The 24,630-nt window shown below is 46.2% G+C and overlaps 1 protein-coding gene across 1 annotated transcript in view; it reads left to right on the forward strand.

Moving 5' to 3' along the window:
- The window catches only part of PARD6B (par-6 family cell polarity regulator beta), a 34,723-nt gene that overhangs the window by 4,365 nt on the left and 5,728 nt on the right, over positions 1 to 24,630 (forward strand). The window contains exon 2 of the mRNA XM_069750881.1: positions 4,639 to 4,861. Within this exon, the coding sequence (XP_069606982.1) occupies positions 4,639 to 4,861 (223 nt within the window). The remainder of the gene's footprint in view (positions 1 to 4,638; positions 4,862 to 24,630) is intronic.

A 24,630-nucleotide genomic window follows, 5' to 3' on the forward strand; every position in this document is an offset into this window, starting at 1 on the left:
TGGGAACAGCCTATTTGTTGAGAAATTTCTTTCTGGGTCTTACCCTCTTGCTTGAGGGTCTCAATGATGGCCTTCTTGACATCTGTCAGGTCGCTAGTCTTACCCATGATGGGGGTTTTGAGTAATGAACCAGGCAGGGAGTTTATAAAAGCCTCAGGTATCTTTTGCATGTGTTTAGAGTTAATTAGTTGATTCAGAAGATTAGGGTAATAGGTCGTTTAGAGAACCTTTTCTTGATATGCTAATTTATTGAGACAGGTTTTTTGGGTTATCAGGAGTTGTATGCCAAAATCATCAGTATTAAAACAATAAAAGACGTGACAAATTTCAGTTGGTGGATAATGAATCTATAATATATGAAAGTTTAATTGTAATCATTACATTATGGTAAATAATGAAATTTAACACTATATGCTAATTTTTTGAGAAGGACCTGTACTTTTCAGCTGTAGCCTCCCTACATTCGCTGGATGACAATCTGCACAGTTATGGATTTGCCTTTCAGCAGCCTGGGAAAGCTGGATGTTTACATTGTAGAAGCTGTAATAAATGCCAGCAGGAAGAAATATCAGAATGTGGGGAGCGCAGAATACCTTGATTTTCGGAGTTTGGGGAAATATCGGTTTACAGTTGCACGCAAGGAAGATCCTTGTTGCCAGTGGTGCTGGTTATCTCCGAGTGGGTTTCTTTGGGGTTCTGGTTCATGTTATCCTTGTTTGCTATGGGCTGTGTGAATTTGCCCCCTCATAGCTGGAGGGGGCATTCCACCCTTGCAACAGACATCAGACCCCCCCTGTCCTGGGATAGCACCGGTAGGGTCCTTGTATTGATTTCATCCATGCTGCCCAGACTTCCTGGCTGGCAGACCCCCACTGTATGACCATACTGCTTCCGCCTTTACCCAAAGGGCCAGATGTTGCCCCTTTCCTGACCAGCCTGTAGTCCTTGGTGGTCTCTACCACCTCCATGCCCACATTCCGCTCCTTCCTTATGACTGTACAGAGGAGCAGCATTAAGGCTGTCGCTGGGTGAAAGTCTCCCATGTGACCGCTTTCTACAAACCTCTTTATCTCGTGTATTTACTCGCCTCTACTAGTGATTTCATCTGTAACCTTTGCTATTTCACGTTTATTCTTCAGCCTGCAGATAACGAATAACTGAGTTCCTGGAAAAATGTTCACAATGCAGCAGATGTGTGTTTACCCAGTAAAGGGGTCTGTCCAGATCCATAAGGTCAAACTTCCATGTCCAGAACTGGAAACCAGTAGAGACCTCAAAGTTTGCTACAATGTATCAACAAAAAGTTTGGAGTCCAGGCATTTTAATGCAAAGTGTATTTTCTACTATGTAGCAAACCCTGAACTGTCAGGCTACTGCACACGCTCAGTATTTGCAGCAGATTAATGTTAATTAAAATACATGTGCTTTTATATCCTCCCCCCACCCCCCCCCCCCATTCATTTGCATGGGTGAAAAACACTAAAAATGCAGAAAAAAGTGTCATGCTGTAGACTTGAAAAACTCCTTTGGTTCAAAGGTGGAAGGAAAAATAAGCACCCTGTGCATCAGATTTCAGAAATGTCATGCACTTTTTTTTTTCTCTGAGCTAAAGGCAACATGTAGACAGGCCTAGAAGTATTCCGGTAGAAGGCCTTTGTGTCTTCTCCTGAGCGTTTCCATTCACTGACAAGAGGCTGAGATCACAAGTCGGGAGTAGTTGAAACAATATCTGTTAGGAAGTTGCAGAACGTTTCCATCATACAGTAGAAGATGACTGGTGGAATTACCAAGTAGACACAGCAGTGCAACCAGACCCCTGGGCGAGCGTCCTGGGCACTGTAGTGGCAGACTGGGGCTCGTGTAGCAGGTTCTGCTGCTGCTCCTGTCTGGCAGGTGACCATGAAGTGAGCCAGTCTGGCTGCATGCGCTATCGGATTGTCTTCTGACCCCCAAGGGCACGGAAGAGTTTGCTTTACCTTAATTAAATGAGTGTCTCTGAAGATAAACAGATTACGCTCCTGCCTCGGCTTGTCTTCTCCTACCAGTGACAGTAAATTGTGTTAGGGCCCATTTACACTGGCCGATTATCGGAAACGAGCGTTTTAGGAGTGCCCGTTTCCCGATTATCAGGGAAACAGACCTGCATTCATTCATCAGCTAAAGTCATTCTTAAGCAGGCTTAAAAATCATCGTCAACATAGTGCAAGCAGGGCCCATGCTTCCCAGAAGAATGATTCTGTGTGCACAGAACGATCTATTACTGATTGTTCTGCGTGCATAGGAAGCGCCGTCTGCCTGTCTAAACGGACTCGTAACCGCAGATCAGCGTGTATGACATTTAACGGCTGTTTAAAAGGACTCTGTGCAAATATATGTATATACTTATTAGCACGCAGGTTCGCACATAAGAGGTCATGGTTACGTACGTGTATACTCGCATCACTATGTTTGTGCACATACCGATCAGTACAATGTGTGCACGCGCCCTCTCCGGCATGCACCTACGTCCATGTGTACGCGCGCCCTCGCCGGCATGCACCTACGTCCATGTGTACGCGCGCCCTCGCCGGCATGCACCTACGTCCATGTGTACGCGCGCCCTCGCCGGCATGCACCTACGTCCATGTGTACGCGCGCCCTCGCCGGCATGCACCTACGTCCATGTGTACGCGCGCCCTCGCCGGCATGCACCTACGTCCATGTGTACGCGCGCCCTCGCCGGCATGCACCTACGTCCATGTGTACGCGCGCCCTCGCCGGCATGCACCTACGCCCATGTGTGCTCACGCACCCTCACCGTCATGCACCTACGCCCATGTGTGCGCGCACGCTCGCCGTCATGCACTTACGCCCATGTGTGCTCACTCAACCACGCCGTCATGCACCTATGCCCATGTGTGCGCGCACACCCTCGCTGTCATGCGCTTACACCCATGTGTGCTCACTCTCCCATGCCGTCATGCACCTGTGCCCATGTGTGTGCGCATGCACCCTCGGCGACATGCACCTACGCCCATGTGTGCGCTCGCTGCCATGCACCTACGCCCATGTGTATGCTTGCACCCTCGCCGCCATGCACTTACGCCCATGTGTGCGTGCGCACCCTCGCCGCCATGCACCTACACCCATGTGTGTGCGCGCACCCTCGCCGTCATGCACCTACACCCATGTGTGCGCGCACCCTCGCCGCCATGCACCTACACCCATGTGTGCTCGTGCACCCTTGCCAGGACGCACATGTACGCGCAGACTCCTGGGACGTTCTCTGTTACAAGCTGCTATTTTTGCGGCTCATTATCCATTCTTAGAGATCTTTATTATGTGTTTTTTCTGCTTCTTCAGGAATTTGCGAGCTCGGGTCGCTTGGTTATTAACCTCTGTGTTTCATGTAGCAGCACAGTTACCCGCTCCTGCAAATCTCCGTGCCCAAAGCTTGCAGCCACAGCTCAGAGGCGTCTGCCTGTGCAAAGGGAAAATTTAGCATGACACTGACAACTCTTCTATCTTTTTGATTGACTTATTCTTTTTTTTATTTTTTCTCAAATGTCTGTGGCCCAAATACCTCATTCACTGTGGCCCAATTCCATGTAACCTTGCAATACTGTCATTAATAGTAAATGAAAGGGTACGTCCTTTACATAACTTGGGGCGCAGTAAATTAGAAATTCCTCCACAGCTTACTGAATTAATTCAATGTTCTTATGTTCTTTAAATAGGTCGTACATGATTACTAGAGCTGAAGGGGTTAATTAGAGTATGCGAGCCGCATACCTGCAGTAGTGAGTATGAGCAGATGAGGTATTTGCCGTAAGCCTGAGTGTAATGTGCTTTTTGGTGTTTATCTGCCTGACTCAGGCGCTCGGCATTGTCCTTCCTCCGACAGGCAGAATGTGTGCGCTGACCTCTTAGTCACACATAGGTGTGTCCGATCCGAGGGGAGCGAGGTATTGGGACGTATGACGCTGACGACAGACCTGGTGTCTCGTACAAAGCCATTTCCGTAAAAATAGAAAATCTGACTTAACACGCTCTCTGATTAGTTACATACTACCGAATTGTATGTTTAGCAGGAACTCTGCCGCCATAGATCCTGAAACCTCGCCACACGTTTGCCCACAAACCCCTCTTTTCTCATGATGACCTCTGATTTTGATAAATCGACCCCATTTTTCTAACTATTTTGCGCACGAGTCACTACCATGCAGAAATCAGCAGTTGACAGTATAGCGCCTATAAAGGTTGCGGGAAGAAATCTGCCGAAAGTGGAAGCGTGGTGTTTCAAATCTGCAGCGAGCTCTTTCTTGCGCAAATTTTTGTCACGGATTTTACCCCAGTCAATGTTTTTTTTTTTTTTTAAATAAAGTACTGTGATATCCGCAACGAAACACACTAGTAACACATGCAAGTTGTCTGTCTTCGTTGTGGATTTGTGACCCTATCTGTAAAACATGGCCTTAGGTAGTAATGCTTGTCTCCACTGACCCCCCATAACCTATGACAGCCCCCATTTGCATAGCCCGATGGCGTTATTGTTCTGAGTCTGTACGGACAAGAAGTCCATTATTTATGCTGCGCTTATTGTCTGTTAGCTGACTCACATTTGTGTTTAAACATTTCTCTTTTTTTTCGTCTTCGCAGTTTGGCGCAGAGTTCAGACGTTTCGCATTGGAAAGGTCAAAGCCTGGAAAGTTTGAAGAGTTCTATGGATTACTTCAACATGTACACAAGATTCCCAATGTGGATGTGTTGGTGGGGTACGCAGACATCCACGGGGACCTACTGCCTATTAATAACGACGACAATTACCACAAAGCGATAACTACGGCCAATCCCTTACTCCGGTTATTTCTACAGCGGAAAGGTAACGTCTTGTGCATGTGTCAGCCATGGCTTGTCTTTACTTTGTGGTGCCGGTTGAGCCCTCCATATAGAAATCTTATATTTGGAGGCGAAGTACAACTGCCAGCTTGTGGCTAGACTAGTTTCTCCCAAATCAGATCACTGTTCAGTGCCCAATGTCAGGACGACCCCGCTAAGAATGCAAATAACCAGAGCAAAGCCTGTGCAGACACTGAACAAGCAGGCAATGATGTAAGATTTCAGCTCTGGAGTCCAATCTGAACATACATATTAAATGCGTGTGTGTATAGGAATCTCTAACTATTTCCTATTTATGGAGCGAAGAATCAGATTCCTCGTTGTTGCAGCTTGCAGATGGATTTAATGTTGAATCCAGTGATAGGAGTAGTATAAGAGGAGAGTATAACAAGGAAACTATGACTTTTAACTAATGGTCCCCATAGACATTAGATAAGACGACCCCAGTGATTTTTAGCCTGATCAGCCGTCTGTGTATGGGGGTCTCCCGACAGATGATGTAGAAGGAGCTAAGGATCCAGCCTGTTGGATTTCATTGACCGGTCCTTTGGTTCAGCGGTGCGATAAGTCTCTGCCCGCGGTCCCCTTATGGGGAACACGGGAGCTTGGGTTCCTGTGTATGGTCGGGATGACGGTCCACCACATGATCCATCAGCATACCGCCATGTAATAAGTATGGCCAGCTTCTACTGTAGGTCACCCCCACGACTCGCTGTAGTTTACTTTGAGTCCCAGCGATCCTGGTCCTATCCCATGTGGTGGCGCTGCGGGCAGAGCAGGAATCTGGCGCTGTGATATGTTGTTACACAACATATCACAGCGCCAGATTCCTGCTCTGCCCGCAGCGCCACCACATGGGATAGGACCAGGATCGCTGGGACTCAAAGAACTATGCTGCTTTTAGTTTCTTCTCCACTGAAAATAATGACTTTCTGTTTTTTTAATTTCCTTGCTTTGGTAGAAAAACACCTCCCACGCGTCCATGGTGCGGCGCTCAGCGTTTCCTTGTGCTCCTTTGACGTGCAGGCATTGTGTTTCTGTCTGACTCTTCTGCGTCGGGGGTTTTTGGTCCATTAATTTTTTGTTTACTTTCGGCTCAGGCTCCGATATGTAGAGCATTATCTCCTGGATTGTTAATGATTCATTCCAGCCTTGGCAATCCACGAGAGTTATCATCCAACTTTCCTGGAGTGCTGAATGGCCGTCGACCTAGCTATCCATCCATGCCGGCATAAGAGCAGGGGTCAAAATAAGAACAAAAATGGCAGCCAATCAGTTACCAGCCGTCTTTCCTATTGTTTGATCTGAGTAGGAAACCTTCAGGGAAAATCGGTGATGGCCAATATGTCCGCCATGAAATCTCCCCCAGCGATCGCAATGGACGGTGTACTGTAGCATTTCCAGATATTGCCATCCTGTGTCTTGCATTGTTTTCTAGGCTTCTGTCCCTTTAACTGTGCACAGTTGTTGTTTCTGGGAGCTGCTGCCATATAATGGGCTGATTATATTAGTGTTGTAATCGGTGGCATAGCTGAGTCTCTCTCACACGGCAAGTTCCAGATCCAATATGGATTCCGCCTGGGGCAATTTCTGCAGATCGGCGCGGCCTCAAAGAGGCTTGTTCGCTGCATAGATTCAATCTTTTGCAAAGTTTCCCTGCTTAACCCTTTAATGACCTGAATGGGCCTTAACTAGCTGATTTTTTTGCTTCTCCACTTTTTAGTAGTTCTCCCATGATTGGCGCTCTTTAAGAGCAACTATTAGGGTCTTTGCAGACTTTGTGTTTTTGGTGCTTTTTTTTTATGTTCAGTCTTGTCACAAAACCTGAAGGATTTCCTAGTTCCAGCAAATTGAAGGAAGTTACTAAGGCTGGTTTTACACTAGCGGTCGGCATGGCTGTGGATGAAAGCCGCCTTCCTCCTTAAAGCCCCGCCTACTGCCACGCCTCTTCCTTCAGCTCCGCCTACGTCTGCATGCGTCCTGCGTACCCTATCTTTAACATTGGGTACGCAGGCTATGCGGATGTATGCGGATGCCTCTGCATGCATCAAAATGCAACATGTTGCGCTCTATGCAGTTCAACGCACCATCAAAACGGCGCATGCGGAGGCATCCACATACATCCGAATGGCCTGCGTACCCAATGTTAAAGATACGTATGCAGGACGCATGCAGACGTAGGCGGAGCTGAAGGAAGAGGCGCGACAGTGGGCGGGGCTTCACAGAGGAAGAAGTCATTCATCCGCAGCCTTGCCGAACGCAAGTGTGAAACCAGCCTTAGTCTCCTGCACGCGTTGCTTATTTTTGACTTGCAGACTTAAGCCTTCATCATGTCAATTCTTTGTGTTTTTGATGCAGATTTTATCCATACTAATGAGTGGGGGGAAAAATCTGCAACCAAAAAACGTAGGAAAAAAGTGCAGCAGAAACGCGCCTATTTCACACAGCGTTTTTCCTTGCCAAGAAATGCAGACATTTTTGCAACAAATAATTAACGTGTGCACATACCCCAAATCACTGTCATTCATATCCTTTTTTTGGGTGATGTGAATATAGGAAAAAGGTAGTTGTGCTAAATAACCCATTGAACTATCGCATGGATACCGAATACGTGTAAGTTTTATATTAAGAAGTATATAAGATTTTTTTTTTTATCCTGCAGACGGTCATTACAGATCTCTGGGCGACATCATTTTCTTTATGTATACTAGCAGGACTGTGGAGTCGGTAAGCCAAACCTCCGACTCCTCAATTTCCATGACTCCGCCAATGACTCCACAGCCCTGTGTACTAGTTAGAGGACAGCATTCTTGTCCTTGGCAGAGCTGGCCGGGGGCCGCCAAGAGTTCATATGACCGCCAGGCCCAGTAGGTGCATTGGTATTGCCATCCTTACCCTGCTTGTAATGGTTGGCACTGTCTTGCTGTGTAGTCGTTGCTTCCTCTTACACCGTCATTTTGTTCATAAACCAGGGGGCTCGGGATAAAATGGCCTTATAAGATCCCATCCGGCTGAATTATAGGTCAATATAAATTGTAAAATAAATCTTGTATATAATGGTGTTCCTGGAAAAGCGTGGAATGATCCTCATTGAGGTCCCGCGGGTGCTTGGGGCAGAGCAGCGTTTGCCTTGCGTTGCCCGGTGACTCTTCTCTATGTATGGAGATGACACACGGATGCCATAACACAGCCTTGGGGATCACCTGGCCACCAATAGCAACTGAGTGGCCCGGAGGAGAACCTGCAGCTGTGTGCTAAAGATGAGCAGCGTCCAAGACTGTTATACATTCCTATATGATGACGGGCCGTCGCCCTGTGTGAATCCTGACTAGTGATGAGCGAAGGTGCTGGGATAAGGTGTTATCTGTGCATGCTCGTGTGCTGACCGAGTGTCTTCGGCATGTTCGAAAAATAAGTTTGAGTCCCCGCTGCTGCATGTCTTGGGGCTGTTAGACAGCCGCAACACATGCAAGGATTGCCTAAGAGCCGCGAGACACGCGGGGACGTGAACATATTTTACGAGTACGTGGAAAACACTCGGTCAGCACAGGAGCATGCTCAGATAACACCTTATCTGAGCATGTCCGCTCATCACTAGTTCTGACCCTTTACTATGGGAGACTGAAACGTCCTGCACAGAAGTTGCGCTTTCATTCAGCACCATTTTTGAGATCTCTGCTCACGTACAGTGAATGAAAACCTTCTTGTTGCATTGACCCAGTCTTGCTCACACAGCTGATGGGGCTAGAACTTATAGAGTTGCCAAACTTTACAATACAATCGTAGAATGTTCCCCCCTTCTCTTGTAGATGAGCATCCGTTCAGCGGGCCAGAGTGACCAGATTTTGCTTGCATCTCATTCCCGATGCTCCTCTGAATATTTGCTTTTTTTAAATCCGCCACTCTGTTCCAGAGAAATGGGCTTTTTTTTTTTCTTCTAGCATTTATGGTCTTTGCCACAAGGGGGCGTGGCTCACATGATCCTAGGGGGCGTGTCTTTAGGCTGGGGCGTGGCTCACATGATCCTCGGGGGCGTGTCTTTAGGCTCCTCTGCATTATCACTCTGTGAGCCATGCCCTCTCATTAAGACCATACAATCTGGCACTTAATAAAAAGGCCCATATCTCTGGAACCGTATGGCAGATTTTAAAAAGGTAAACAAATGGAATAATCGGGAACAATGGTAATAATATAAGAGCAAAACTGGACACGTTTGACCTGCTGACAAGGTCCCCTTTAAATCACCAGTTCTCACGACATTTACACCCTGAGGTTGTCAGATTTGCCGTTGGCGGCTGATGTGGATCATGGAATTTACCCTTGGTTTATTTTTACCGTCTCTAGTTGCAGATCTTAGGAGGACAGGTTTTGTACTTGACTGCCGGGAAAATTCTCTTCATATGTCCCTGACCGAGAAATTCAAGATTCGTGTGATTTTTTTTTTTTTTTTTTTTTTCTTTTTTGTTTCTAGTTGAAAAACAAAAGTGTTTAGGGGAGTCAGTCACCCTGTGATGTCGCGTGATGATCGAGCTTCAGAGTTGGGGCAGATATACTTAGAAATGGTGACATTTTGTGAGGGGTGTAGTCTGACAACTGTGTCCTGATGTGGGAACTTGTGTGCCACTGGAGGGAGAACCTTTAAAATGGGCATATGAAGATCTTCTCGTTGCTTTGTGTGCGCCCCTGCCTGTTGCACTGCTGTCTGTGATGGGTCAAAGTCTGAGTGTGGATTTCAGAGTTGTAGGATCAGCCTCTGAATAAAGGATGAGCGGCTTCCCACTCATTGCAGTAATATTATCCACGCGGTCCATGCAGGGATCAATACAGCCCCGTCCAGCAGGAAAAAGCCACGTATGTACAGTTAGGGCCAGAAATATTTGGACAGTGACACAAGTTTTGTTATTTTAGCTGTTTACAAAAACATGTTCAGAAATACAATTATATATATAATATGGGCTGAAAGTGCACACTCCCAGCTGCAATATGATAGTTTCCACATCCAAATCGGAGAAAGGGTTTAGGAATCATAGCTCTGTAATGCATAGCGTCCTCTTTTTCAAGGGACCAAAAGTAATTGGACAATGGACTCTAAGGGCTGCAATTAACTCTGAAGGCGTCTCCCTCGTTAACCTGTAATCAATGAAGTAGTTAAAAGGTCAGGGGTGGATTCCAGGTGTGTGGTTTTGCATTTGGAAGCTGTTGCTGTGAACAGACAACATGCGGTCAAAGGAACTCTCAATTGAGGTGAAGCAGAACATCCTGAGGCTGAAAAAAAAAGAAAAACTCCATCAGAGAGATAGCAGACATGCTTGGAGTAGCAAAATCAACAGTTGGGTACATTCTGAGAAAAAAGGAATTGACTGGTGAGCTTGGGAACTCAAAAAGGCCTGGGCGTCCACGGATGACAACAGTGGTGGATGATCGCCGCATACTTAATTTGGTGAAGAAGAACCCGTTCACAACATCAACTGAAGTCCAGAACACTCTCAGTGAAGTAGGTGTATCTGTCTCTAAGTCAACAGTAAAGAGAAGACTCCATGACAGTAAATACAAAGGGTTCACATCTAGATGCAAACCATTCATCAATACCAAAAATAGACAGGCCAGAGTTAAATTTGCAGAAAAACACCTCAAGAAGCCAGCTCAGTTCTGGAAAAGTATTCTATGGACAGATGAGACAAAGATCAACCTGTACCAGAATGATGGGAAGAAAAAAGTTTGGAGAAGAAAGGGAACGGCACATGATCCAAGGCACACCACATCCTCTGTAAAACATGGTGGAGGCAACGTGATGGCATGGGCATGCATGGCTTTCAATGGCACTGGGTCACTTGTGTTTATTGATGACATAAGAGCAGACAAGAGTAGCCGGATGAATTCTGAAGTGTACCGGGATATACTTTCAGCCCAGATTCAGCCAAATGCTGCAAAGTTGATTGGACGGCGCTTCATAGTACAGATGGACAATGACCCCAAGCATACATCCAAAGCTACCCAGGAGTTCATGAGTGCCAAAAAGTTGCACATTCTGCAATGGCCAAGTCAATCTCCAGATCTAAACTCAATTGAGGATGCATTTCACTTGCTCAAATCCAGACTTAAGACTGAAAGACCCACAAACAAGCAAGACCTGAAGGCTGCGGCTGTAAAGGCCTGGCAAAGCATTAAGAAGGAGGAAACCCAGCGTTTGGTGATGTCCATGGGTTCCAGACTTAAGGCAGTGATTGCCTCCAAAGGATTTGCAACAAAATATTGAAAATAAAAATATTTTGTTTGGGTTATGTTTATTTGTCCAATTACTTTTGACCTCCTAAAATGTGGAGTGTTTGTAAAGAAATGTGTACAATTCCTACATTTTCTATCAGATATTTTTGTTCAACCCTTCAAATTAAACGTTACAATCTGCACTTGAATTCTGTTGTAGAGGTTTCATTTCAAATCCAATGTGGTGGCATGCAGAGCCCAACTCGCGAAAATTGTGTCACTGTCCAAATATTTCTGGCCCTAACTGTAATTGTCTGAATAGAACATAGAATTAGAAAGGACCTCGAGGGTCATCGTGTCCAGCCCCCTGCTCAATGACAGATGCACTAAACCATCTCAGACAGATGTCTGTCCAGCCTCTGTATGAAGACTTCCATGGAAGGAGAACTCACCACCTCTCCTGGCAGCCTGTTCCACTCCTTGATCACCCTCACTGTCAAAAAGTTTTTTCTAATATCTAATCTGTATCTTCTCCGTTTCAGTTTATTCCATTGCTTCTCGTCTTTCCATGTGCAAATGAGAATATGATGATCCCTCTACACTGTGACATCCCTTCATATATTGCTGAAATATGTATAAAGTGCATAGAGATCGCCATAAGAAGGGTTCTCATTTCTTACAGGACATTAAAGGGGTTGTCATGTCCATAGAAAAACTGATAACTTGTTGATTGGGTGTCTCACCACTGGGAACCACACAGATTAGCACTTTTTTTTTCCCACCTCTCCATTCATTCCCAGTGCTCTGCGCTCGACCTACTCCAGCAACCCTATAGAGTGTGGAGCGGAGGTGGGGCATCCGCCATGCATCTCTATTTTGCTGATCAGTGCAGGTCCCAGCGGTCTCGCCTCCTCTGATCAACATGTTGTTTTCACCTGACAACTTGTTGAAGGTAGCGTGTCCCTCTTGTTTCTTCGCTAATTTTTCAGTTCCTCTGGAGAAGGGAAAGTATTATATAAACAGTAAAGTATATACACTCTCAGGAAAAGCTGGCAATATAAGGTTTAAGGGGGAACCCAGTCTGTTTCCCAGCATCTGCCTTAAAGGTATTGTATCTGTATGTATACTGCATCTGTATCCAGGGCTGTGGCGTCGGTAAGTCAAACCTCCGACTCCTCAGTTTCCCTGACTCCGACTCTACAGCACTGCCTCACTACTGAGCAAGTACATAAAATGCTGCACAGATTCATCTCCACTCCGACTCCACAGCACTGCCTCACTACTGAGCACGTACATAAAGTGCAGCACAGATTCATCTCCACTCCGACTCCACAGTCCTGCCTCACTACTGAGCATGTACATAAAGTGCAGCACAGATTCTTCTCCACTCCGACTCCGCAGCACTGCCTCACTACTGAGCATGTACATAACATGCAGCACAGATTCATCTCCACTCCAACTCCACACCACTGCCTCACTACTGAGCACGTACATAAAGTGCAGCACAGATTCATCTCCACTCCGACTCCACACCACTGCCTCACTACTGAGCACGTACATAAAGTGCAGCACAGATTCATCTCCACTCCGACTCCACACCACTGCCTCACTACTGAGCACGTACATAAAATGCTGCACAGATTCATCTCGACTTCGACTCCACAGCACTGCCTCACTACTGAGCACGTATGTAAAGTGCAGCACAGATTCATCTCGCCTAAATTCAGATCCCTAGATCGGGAACAGAACAGACATTTATAGGACATTTCATAACTTTGCTAAATTATTCTGAAAACATTTACAGCACATCCTGCACTGAACTACTGAACCCGATTTATTATATACTAGATGGTGGCCCGATTCTAGCGCATCGGGTATTCTAGAATATGTATGTAGTTTATTTATGAAGTTTTCAGAATAATGCAATTTATACACAGGATTCGGCCGGCCAGGCACGACCAATTAGCGAAGCATGGTTCAAATTCCGCGCCAATTTGCAGCCAGACTGCGCCTGTCGCTGATTGGTCACGCCCAGCCGCGAGCAATCAGTGAAGCCATGGCCTGCTTCAGGTTTTTGAGGGTCTCGGGCGAAAGAGTCTCAGTGGGCCCCCCTCGATACAGCAGAGAAATATAGCACAGCCAAGTAGCATACAGCCCATGTAGTATATAGCACAGCCCACGTAGTATATAGCACAGCCCACGTAGTATATAGCAATGTGGGCACCATATCCCTGTTTAAAAAAAAGAAAAAAAGAATTAAATAAGTTATATACTCACCTACCGTCGGCCCCCGGGTTCCAGCCCAGGCGTTTCCCGCTGCTCCTCGCGACACTCCGGTCCCAAGAATGCATTGCGGTCTTGCGAGATGATGACGTTGCGGTCTTGCGAGACAGCTACGTCATCATCTCGCGAGACCGCAATGCATGGTCTGGAGCATCACGAGGAGCAGCGGGAAAGGCGACAGAAGGTGAGAATATAATGATTTTTTATTTTGTTTATTATTTTTAACATTAGATCTTTTCACTATTGATGCTGCATAGGCAGCATCAGTAGTAAAAAGTTGGTCACACAGGGTTAATAGCCGCGTTATTGGACTGCGTTATATCGCTGTGTAAAGCAGCCATTAACCCTGTGTGAGCGCTTACTGGAGGGGGCACTGACAGAGAGTAGGAAGGTGCGAATTCGGGGTCGGACTGTGCCCGTCGCTGATTGTGATCAGCGACGCGAGATTTCCGTGACAGACAGACAGACGGAAGTGCCCCTTAGACTATTACCGTATTTTTCGGACTAAAAGACGCACTTTTTCCCCCCCAAAAAAGGGGAGAAAATGGGGTGTGCGTCTAATAGTCGCAATGCAGGCTTACCTAGGTGGCAGAGGTGCGGTGGCAGAGGTCCGGTGGCAGAGGTGCGGTTGCGGGGGTGTGGCGGCAGAGGAGGCGCAGTAAGCGGGGTCCCTTTCCCCGGTATGGTGATGCTGCAGGCCCGGTATGCAGCAGAGCCGGGTGAATCCTCTTGTTATCGGTGGTGGCGGCCATTTTCCGGAGGCCGAAAATGGCCGCCGCGATCTCCATCTGCGCACGCGCGGCCTCCCGCGGCCATTTTCCTGAAGCCCCGGGAGCAGAGCGCTTCATCTGCACACGCGCGGCCTCAGGAAGATGGCCGCGCCCACCGATAACAAGAGGATTCACCCGGCTCTGCTGCATACCGGGCCTGCTGCATCACCATACCGGGGAAAGGGACCCCGCTTACTGCGCCTCCTCTGCCGCCACACCCCCGCCACCGCACCTCTGCCACCTAGGTAAGCCTGCATGGTACGCCAGGGACCCCTCTCACGCCATACCTCTCACTGCACCTCCTGATCCCAGCACCTCCTGATCCCAGCACCTCCTGATCCCAGCACCTTCTCATCCCAGCACCTCCTGATCCCAGCACCTCCTGATCCCAGCACCTTCTCATCCCAGCACCTTCTCATCCCAGCACCTTCTCATCCCAGCACCTCCTCATCCCAGCATCACCCTACCTTGCCTCCTGTGACCCTGCTCTGCCACCGCCATAAGATACTGTAAATTCGGACAATAAGACGGACCCCCATGTTATAAAAAATCTTTTTTTCTGCAATTTTCACCCCAAATTTGGGGTGCGTCTTATGGTCCGGTGCATCTTATAGTCCGAAAAATACGGTATATATAAATAGATTTTAGGAGTTGGTCCATTTTATACCAACTCCACCAAAATGGACTCTGACTCCACAGCCCTGGCTGTATCCATCATTAATTACATAGAAACATAGTTACTACTGTTGAGAAAAGACTAGTGATGAGCGAGTGTACTTGTTACTCGAGATTTCCCGAGCACGCTCGGGTGACCTCCGAGTATTTTTATTGCTCGGAGATTTCGTTTTTCCTCATCTTAGCTGAATGATTTACATCTCTCCAGCTTGGTAACATGTGGGGATTCCCTAGCAACCAGGCAACCCCCACATGTACTTATGCTGGCTAACAGATGTACTGTAAATCATTCAGCTGTGGCGATGAAAACTTAGGGTATGTGCACACGATGCAGATTTAGTGCAGAACTGCAGCAGATTTTTCTGCAGCAGAAACGCTGCAGAACTGCACTGTGATTTACAGTACAATGTAAATCAATGTGAAAAAAAAAGCTGTGCAGAAAAATCGCGCAGAAACGCTGCAGATTTCAAAGAAGTGCATGTCACTTTTGTGCAGTTCTGCAGCGTTTCTGCACCCCTCCATTATAGAAATCCACAGTGGTAAAATCTGCATAAAAACTGCATAAAAAACGCACCTGCGGATTCTGCCAGGAGATGCAGATTTAGTGCAGAAAATTCTGCACCACATTTCCTACATGTGCACATAGCCTTAATCTCCGAGCACTAAAGATAATGGGAGGACCCCCGAGCGTGCTCGGGAAATCTCGAGTAACGAGTATATTCGTTCATCGCTAGAAAAGACATGCTCATGAAGCCCACCCAAGGAATGGGAAAATATAAAGAGAATGTTTGTGTGTATGAAGTGTGTATTGTGTGGGTACAGTGTGTTGTATGTATCGTGTGTGTATGTGTATATAATCAGTACAGACCAAAAGTTTGGACACACCTTCTCATTTAAATATTTTTCTGTATTTTCATGACTATGAAAATTGTAAATTCACAGTGAAGGCACCAAAACTATGAATTAACACATGTGGAATTATATACTTAACAAAAAAGTGTGAAACAACTGAAAATATGTCTTATATTCTAGGTTCTTCAAAGTAGCCACCTTTTGCTTTGATGACTGCTTTGCACACTTTTGGCATTCTCTTGATGAGTTTCAAGACGTAGTCACCGGAAATGGTCTTCCAACAATCTTGAAGGAGTTCCCAGAGATGGTTAGCACTTGTTGGCACTTTTGCCTCCACTCTGCGGTCCAGCTCACCCCAAACCATCTCGATTGGGTTCAGGTCTGGTGGCCACTCCATCACTCTCTTTCTTGGTCAAATAGCCCTTACACAGCCTGGAGGTGTGTTTGGGGTCATTGTCCTGTTGAAAAATAAATGATGGTCCACCTAAACGCAAACCGGATGGAATAGCATGCCGCTGAAAGATGCTGCGGTAGCCATGCTGGTTCAGTATGTCAGCAATTTTGAATAAATCCCCAACAGTGTCACCAGCAAAGCACCCCCACACCATCACACCTCCTCCTCCATGCTTCACGGTGGGAACCAGGCATGTAGAGTCCATCCATTCACCTTTTCTGGGTTGCACAAAGACGCGGTGGTTGGAACCAAAGATCTCAAATGTGGACTCATCAGACCGAAGCACAGATTTCCACTGGTCTAATGTCTATTTCTTGTGTTCTTTAGCCCAAACAAGTCTCTTCTGCTTGTTGCCCGTCCTGCGCAGTGGTTTCCTAGCAGCTATTTTACCATGAAGGCCTGCTGCACAAAGTCTCCTCTTAACAGTTGTTGTAGAGAGGTGTCTGCTGCTAGAACTCTGTGTGGCATTGAACTGGTCTCTAATCTGAGCTGCTGTTATATATAGTATACACCTGTATGTCATCTCCTGTATATAGTATGTACCTGTATGCCATCTCCTCCTGTATATAGTATATACCTGCTGCATATGATCTCCTTCTGTATAGTGAATATACCTATGTGTCATCTCTTCTGTATATAGTATATACCTGTACGTCATTTCCTCCTCTCTCTCTCTCTCTCTTATATATATATATATATATATATATATATATATATATATATATATATATATATATATATATATATTATACCTGTATGTCATCTCCCCTGTATATAGTATATTCCTGTATGTCATCTCCTATATAGTATATACCTGTAAGTCATCTCCTCCTGTATATAGTATATATCTGTGTCATCTCCCCTATATATAGTATATATCTGTCATCTCCCCTGTATATAGTATATATCTGTATGTCATCTCCTCCTGTATTAGATCTCGTTCACATGTTATTTGCTCAGTATTTTTACCTCAGTATTTGTAAGCTAAATTGGCAGCCTGATAAATCCCCAGCCAAGAGGAAGCCCTCCCCCTGGCAGTATATATTAGCTCACACATACACATAATAGACAGGTCATGTGACTGACAGCTGCCATATTTCCTATATGGTACATTTGTTGCTCTTGTAGTTTGCGACTTTTGTGTTTCGACTTTTATGTGGCGAGGTTGGTGTATGTGTGGTGAAATGTGTGCTGAGGGTGGTATATGTGTTCAAGCACGTGGTAGTGTGTGGCGCATTTTGTGTGCATGTTCATATCCCCATGTGTGGTAAGTATCCCATGTCGGGGTCCCACCTTAGCATCTGTACAGTATATACTCTTTGGTGCCATCGCTCTCATTCTTTAAGCCTCCCTTGTTCATATCTGGCAGCTGTCAATTTGCCTCCAACACTTTTCCATTCACTTTTTCCCCATTATGTAGATAGGGGCAAAATTGTTTGGTGAATTAGAACGCGCGGGGAGAAAATTTCGCCTCACAACATAGCCTATGACGCTCTCGGGGTCCAGACGTGTGACTGTGCAAAATTTTGTGGCTGTAGCTGCAACGGTGCAGATGCCAATCCCGGACATACACGCATACATACACACATACATACGCAGATAGATAGATATATATATATATATAATTAGTATGTGCGTGTACAGTATATGTATATAATTAGTGTGTGTATAGTGGGTGTGTATATAGTATGTATGTTTCTGTCTGTATTTGTATATATAGTGTATGTGCCTACTAGATGTATATCTCATATGGGTAAGAACTTTCCATCGGATTAGCTTTTTTTTTCTCCCTGTTATGTTAATCTTTGACTTTCTTCCAACTTTTACTCAAATTCTTTGCTGCCTCTGAGTCTATAATACTTACTGCGCGGTACGAGGCACGGCCGGACTCTGGTCCTCATGCACTTTCCCTCTTAATTTCGAACCCCTTCAACAGTCTCTGTAAGTGGTTAGGAAACAGTCTATCCTGTGTCGTGGAAAGCTGGGTGACCACCAGTATGGCCGCCATCACTGTTCCATTACAGCTATGGCCTCCCTTTCTTGCCAGGCCTGGTTGTGTATATATATATATTTAATAAGGGAGCAGACCGGCATGGCGGCTCAGTATAATAACACCCATTGTTCCTGTAGCAGATAATGGAGTGTGCTAGAACTCCCGTACTGGGACATACAGTGAAATTGATTTAATGGGGTGTAGTTGGCAGGTGCCCAGCAGGTATTAATGTTTCCTTTCATGGTAAAGGGCACATCAGGACAGGCTCAGCGCCCGGCAGAGGGTGCCCCATCCCCTCTGCGGATTTCTTCCTGTGCTGTGATATTGATTTTATATTTCTGTATTGAAGCTCCGGTTGTTGTTATCCCATCACATTTGTCCTTGCTCTGTGACTTGATGCAGGGGCACCAATTTTCTGGGTCGCCGTCATTTTCCTGGCAAGCTAGTGATCATATTTGTGGGTAAATTTGCACCTTTCTGGGATTTTATTATCATTCGCAGAACAAAATCGGTCATTGTAAGTTAATTCCTGCTATATACACATTATTATTATTATTTATTTATATAGCACCATTAATTCCATGGTGCTGTACATGAGAAGGCGTTACATCAAAATACAAATATCACTTACAGTAAACAAAACTAACAACAACAGACTGATACAGAGGGAAGAGGACCCTGCCATTATGGGCTTACATTCTACAGGATTATGGGGAAGGAGACAGTAGGTCGGAGGTTGAAGTAGCTCCAATGGTGTTGAGGTGGCCGTGTGGTCATTACAGGTTGTAAGCTTCTTTGAAGAGGTGGGTTTTCAGGTTTCTTTTGAAGGATCCAATTGTGGTGGATAACTGGACGTGTTGGGGCACTGAATTCCAGAGGATGTGGGATATTCGGGAGAAATCTTGGAGGCAATTGGATGAGGAGCGAATAAGCATGGAGGAGAGGAGGAGGTCTTGGGAGGACCGGAGATTACGTAAGGGAAGATATTGAGAGATTAGTTTGGAAATATGCAGAGGAGAAAGGTTATGGATGGCTTTGTAGGTCAGTGTTAGTAGTTTAAACTGGATACGGTGGGAAATTTGGAGCTAGTGAAGGGATTTGCAAAAATGGGAAGCAGGAGTGTAGCGAGGAGAGAGATCAATTAGTTGGGCAGCAGAGTTAAGGATGGACTGGGGGGGGCGAGAGTGTTAGAAGGTAGGCCACAAAGGAGGATGTTGCAGTAGTCGAGGTAGGAGATGATTAGGGCATGTACAAGCATTTTGGTAGAGTGAGTGTTGAGGAAAGGATGGATTCTGGAAATATTTTTGAGCTTGAGGCGACAGGAGGTGGCGAGAGCTTGGATGTGCAGTTTGAAGGACAGCGCAGAATCCATGGTTACACCGAGGCAGCAGATTTTGGGGACAGGGGAAAGTGATTTCATTTATTTTGATAGATAGATCAGGTAGGGAAGATATGCGATATGGAGGAAAGATAATTAGTTCAGATTTGTCCACATTGAGCTTGAGGAAACGAGAGAAGGAGGAGGATATGGCTGATAGACACTCTGGGATTCTGGAGAGCAGAGAGGTGACATCTGGGCCAGAGAGGTAGATCTGAGTGTCATCAGCATATAGATGGTACTGGAAGCCATAGGACCTTATGAGTTGTCCCAGGCCGAGTGTATAGATTGAGAAGAGTAAGGGTCCAAGGACATAGCCTTGAGGGACACCAACAGAGAGGGGGCGAGATGAAGAGGTAGTATGGGAGTAGGAGACTCTAAATGTGCGGTTGGTAAGGTATGAGGAGATCCAAGATAGGGCGAGGTCCTTGACCCCAAGAGAGAATCTGTAGTAGTAGGCAGTGGTCAACTGTGTCGAAGGCAGAGGACAGGTCTAGAAGGAGGAGTATAGAGAAGTGTCTGTTAGCTTTGGCTGTAAGGCCGGTTTCACATTTGCGGTTGTGTCCGCAGCGTTTTTTCCATTCTCCCATTAGGGATGCATGTGTCTGCGATCGGTTGCATTTTGCTGCGTTTGACGACGCATGCATCGTTTTGTCTGCGGTTTGGCGTGGTAAACGTAACATGTAGTAATTTTAGAGGTGTCAATTTGCCGCATAGAAACGTATGCGGTTGTTAGCGCAAGGAATGCGGCAAAAAATGCATTACTGTCTATGGGAACGCATGCGTACACGTCTTTGCGTATGCTTGCGTACTTCAGACTGCGCATGTCCAGGAACTGATTTAGACCTGCCCATTAAAGACACAACCTCCTGGAAAAATCAAACGCATGCGCATAAAAAGTGCAAACACATGTAAAAACGCATGCAAACGCTGTGTGTTTTTTTACCATCATGTGTAAGCTGATGCGGATAAGAAACGCTGCGTTATCAGACGTTTGCATGCGGTTGCGGATGATACGCTGCAGACTTAACCGCAAATGTGAAACTAGCTTAAAAGTAAGTAGTTAGTAATTTTGATCAGGGCAGTCTCAGTGGAATGGTGGGGACGGAAGCCAGATTGTAAGTTGTCGAAGAGCGAGTTAGATGCAAAGTGAGAGGAAAGTTCAGCATGGACGTGCTGCTCAAGGAGTTTGGATGCAAATGGGAGCAAGGATATGGGGCGATAGCTGGACATAGCGCTTGGGTCAAGGGATGGCTTTTTGAGGATAGGTGTGATTGTGGCATGTCTGAAAGCAGTGGGGAAGGTACCAGAAGTTAGTGATAGGCTGAAGAGATGGGTTAGGGATGGGACTAGAGTGCTGGTGAGGTTGGAGAGGAGATGGGATGGGGTCAAGTGCACAAGTGGTGAGATGTGATTTGGCGAGAAGATGATCAAGCTCCCCTTCAGTGATTTTGGAGAGGGAAGTTATAGGTTTTGGGCATTGGTCTGGTATACAAAGGGGTTGTGGTGGTTTGACGACAAAGAATTACCTTGTTTGGTCTATCTTATTTTTGAAGTGCGTGGCAAAGTCCTCGGCAACGATTAGGGAACTCGGAGGGGGCAGTGGAGGGCGGAGGAGGGAGTTAAAGGTGTTGAACAACTGTTTGGGGGTTGTGGGATAAGGAAGATACGAGGGTTGTGAAGTAGGCCTGTTTAGCAGAGGTGAGAGCTGATTTGAATGTGAGTGTTGCTTGTTTGAGTGCAGTGAAATCATCTTGCCGATGCGTTTTCTTCCAATGCTGTTCTGTAATTCTGGATACTTGCCGAAGGCTTTTTAGTGATGTTATTGTGCCAGGGTTGTCTATTGATTCGTCGCACTCTGCTATGCATGACAGGGGCAACCGTGTCAATAGCTGATGCAAGAGTGGCATTGTAGAAAGCAGTGTCTGTGTCCTGGAGTGAGGATATGGATGCTAGTGGTAGGATAGTCAGAGCGTGTGTGGGTGTCTAGGTGTGCGAGGTTCCTGCATGGGTGCGCATGTTGCTGGACATGGGTGATAGGTGAGGAGGACAGGGATGAGAAAGTGAGTAGATGGTGGTCAGATAGAGGGAGAGGGGAGGTTGTGAAGTTAGATAAGGAGCAGAAATGGGTGAAGACCGGGTCTAATGTGTGTCTGTCTGTGTGGGTGGCTGAGGAGGACCACTGAGTTAGGGACAGGAGTTTGGAGGCTGCTTACTGGTGGGTGTCAATGGGGATGTTGAAATCACTCATGATGATGGTGGGAATGTCAGCAGAGAGAAAGTGAAGGAGCCAGGTGGAGAATTGGTCAATAAAGGCAGTGCACTTATGTAATGTGCATCAGGTGGCTTTATGCAGACCCTGAACCAGCAGGGAGTGTCAGCTAGTGCAGCCTGAGAACTCTAAAAGAGTGCAGCTCTGGAGGTGACTGGAGCATCAGGTAAAGCAAAAGATTTCCAAGATGAATCCATGCTATTGGGTCAGAGACAAGAATTCAAGGTGTTGTCGATGTAGGGATGTAGTCAGAGCCGACGTTCATGGCTTTTTTCCCTGCCAGACACATATGAAGGTTTCTGGTAAAGGTCTGGATGTTGGGAGGGCTGTGGAGGGTGGTCTGGGGGCTGTCAGGTTGCCTCCACTGCGCAGAATATAAAACTTTAAGGAATGTCTGGTTCCTGGCACGGCCCAGCACTATGGATAACGTCACCCTCCCTGCACTGGGTAATGAACCCTCCTCTGAGCTCGGGCACGTATTATAACCTACCCATTTCCAGTATTCCTCCCTGCGTGATTCATACATGCGGACTGATAGGGGTTGTTGTAGCAAATAGTCAAGAATGTGAGTAACCCACCTGAAATGAAACATGTGTATGTAATGCGTGTCCGTGCCTGATGACTCCCAGCATGCTGCACCTCCGAGGTATGCACTGAACGCGGCCACAAACAGCGGCGGTGACACATATGCAACAATTTCTATTAATAAGTTATAGGAGACCCACAATGAAGGATGTGAAACTAGAAACGTAGAAGTTTTGTATTCAGTATCGGCACCTTGTGCATCGGGCTGCAGACTGGTACTGTGCAGATGGTCACCCTGTGGTCTGGGTCTTACCCATCACCACAATTCTATTCTACAGCTGCCGCCCCACTCTACAGGCCAGGATCGGAGATCGGACTGATCTGGGCTGGTTATCCTACCATCTAAGTAATTAAACAAAGGAAAAGTCCTATTAGCCATTGCTTCCCCACAAGCACCGTGATCAGGCCATACTAACGGTTTGCCATGGCGGCAATAATAGCGATCATGCAATAATAGTGACCAAAATTTTGCATCCCATGATTGCAGCAACGAAAAGCTACAAGTTACCCTGCAAAAAAAAAATTCTTTATAACGTTCTGTTTTTATTGTGAAGGAGTACAAAAATATATATATTTATCAACTCAATAAATGATTGTAATGACTTTCAGATTAAAATTATCATATCTTTTATGCAGCGTGGTGAATACCGTAAAGACAGAAACCCCCAAAAATTATAGCTTTTTTTTAAAGTTGATTTACAGTTTCTCCCTAAGTTAAATCACAATTAAAAATTTTGGACTACAAAAACAAGCGCATATATGACTATGGAATGGGGGGGGAGATAATATTTTGAGATGCTCAGATTTAAAAATTGAATCCATTTCTGCTTTATTTGGTACCAATCCTCACATCATCATCATCGAGGGTTGTTGCACATACAGCAAGACCCATGAGCAATGCTTGTAGTGTTCAGCCTTCTGTAAAAGTAATTTCAGCTTTTGCAGATAAACTATTAGTATCTGATAGTGGAAAGTATTAGAGCGCTGCCTGGCTCGGGCATCAGGACAGGTAACTGGCACTGACGGTGTGCAATCTAAGTGGTAAGGTCTCTTCTTGGGGAGAGTGACGTGTATGTAAGGAGACTTATGGGCCATGCAGTCCTCCTCTAGAAAATAAACTATGCAAATTGTCTCTTCAGAGAGGAGAGGAGAATTAGAACTCTAGTGCCACCTACTGGAAGTAGCAATCCTAAAAGTCAATATCAACCCTTTAAGGAGATTTTCCACATGACTTACCATAGACTAAAAGTCAAACCAGAATCTCGATTTGCAGAGTGTTTTGCCGCTGACGAGTCATGTGACAAGGCTCGTTAGATGGTCGCTATTGACTTTTTGGACTGCTACGTCCAGTTGGCGCTAGAGTTCAAGTCCTCTTCCTCTCTGAAGAGGCAAGTTGCAGGTCTACAGACTATCGCCATGTTTGGGAATGCTGGGGCATATCCTGCATGGGTGGGGAAGTTAGGTGACTATACGGGGAATGCAGCTGTGCCCGTCGGTGAGGTTTGAGTCACTCCTGCAGAAACTGGCGATGGGGGGGCCCATGATGCCAGCAACGGGATCGTTATTTCACTTCCTCATGGTGATGTCACTTCCCGGTCAGGTTGGGTAAAGGTGTGCGGTGATTAAACCCGTACTCACCGGCTAATGATATAACTTCATGGCCTGTAAATGATTTCAGTGGAATTCTGCCCTGGATGTGCTGCCCCACAAATTCAACCCTCGGGTGTCAAAGGCGCGGCCCCGCATACCTGTCAGGTGTGTACATAACAACCCGTTCATCCGGATTCTGTTTACCCCCGTTGCTGGTCACCACACCGCCGGCTTCATCACCTGCAAAGGACTCTGGGAGCAGCTGTGTGCGTTATTCCGCTCCTCACTATAAAGTGCTCATTCTGCCCATGTACATAAATGCATTATCATCACCATTGTGCAAGGGTCGGCTCCAACAGCAGAGGCAGGCAGCGGTCTGCCACTCTGTCCTACTGTTTCCTTTTGATTCCTCATCGTTTTTAAGTTCTCACCTTGCTGTTAGAAAATCAGCTGCTTTCTTTCCAGTACGGCGCCACGCCTGGCAACAATTTTATTTGGTAACATTCACTTTGAAGGGAATTTGTCACCAGGTTTGTGTAATATGAGAGCAGCTTGATGTAGGGGCTGAGACCCTGATTCCAGAAATGTCATGTAATAGGCTGCATGCCGTTGTTTAGATTTAATCACTATTTTCGCTACTGAGCCTTGTATATCCCTGCCTACACCACTGATTGGCTCCTTTCTGGGTACACAGTA

Source organism: Ranitomeya imitator, chromosome 2, assembly GCF_032444005.1.
Source record: "Ranitomeya imitator isolate aRanImi1 chromosome 2, aRanImi1.pri, whole genome shotgun sequence".
In the NCBI taxonomy this organism is placed as follows: domain Eukaryota; kingdom Metazoa; phylum Chordata; class Amphibia; order Anura; family Dendrobatidae; genus Ranitomeya; species Ranitomeya imitator.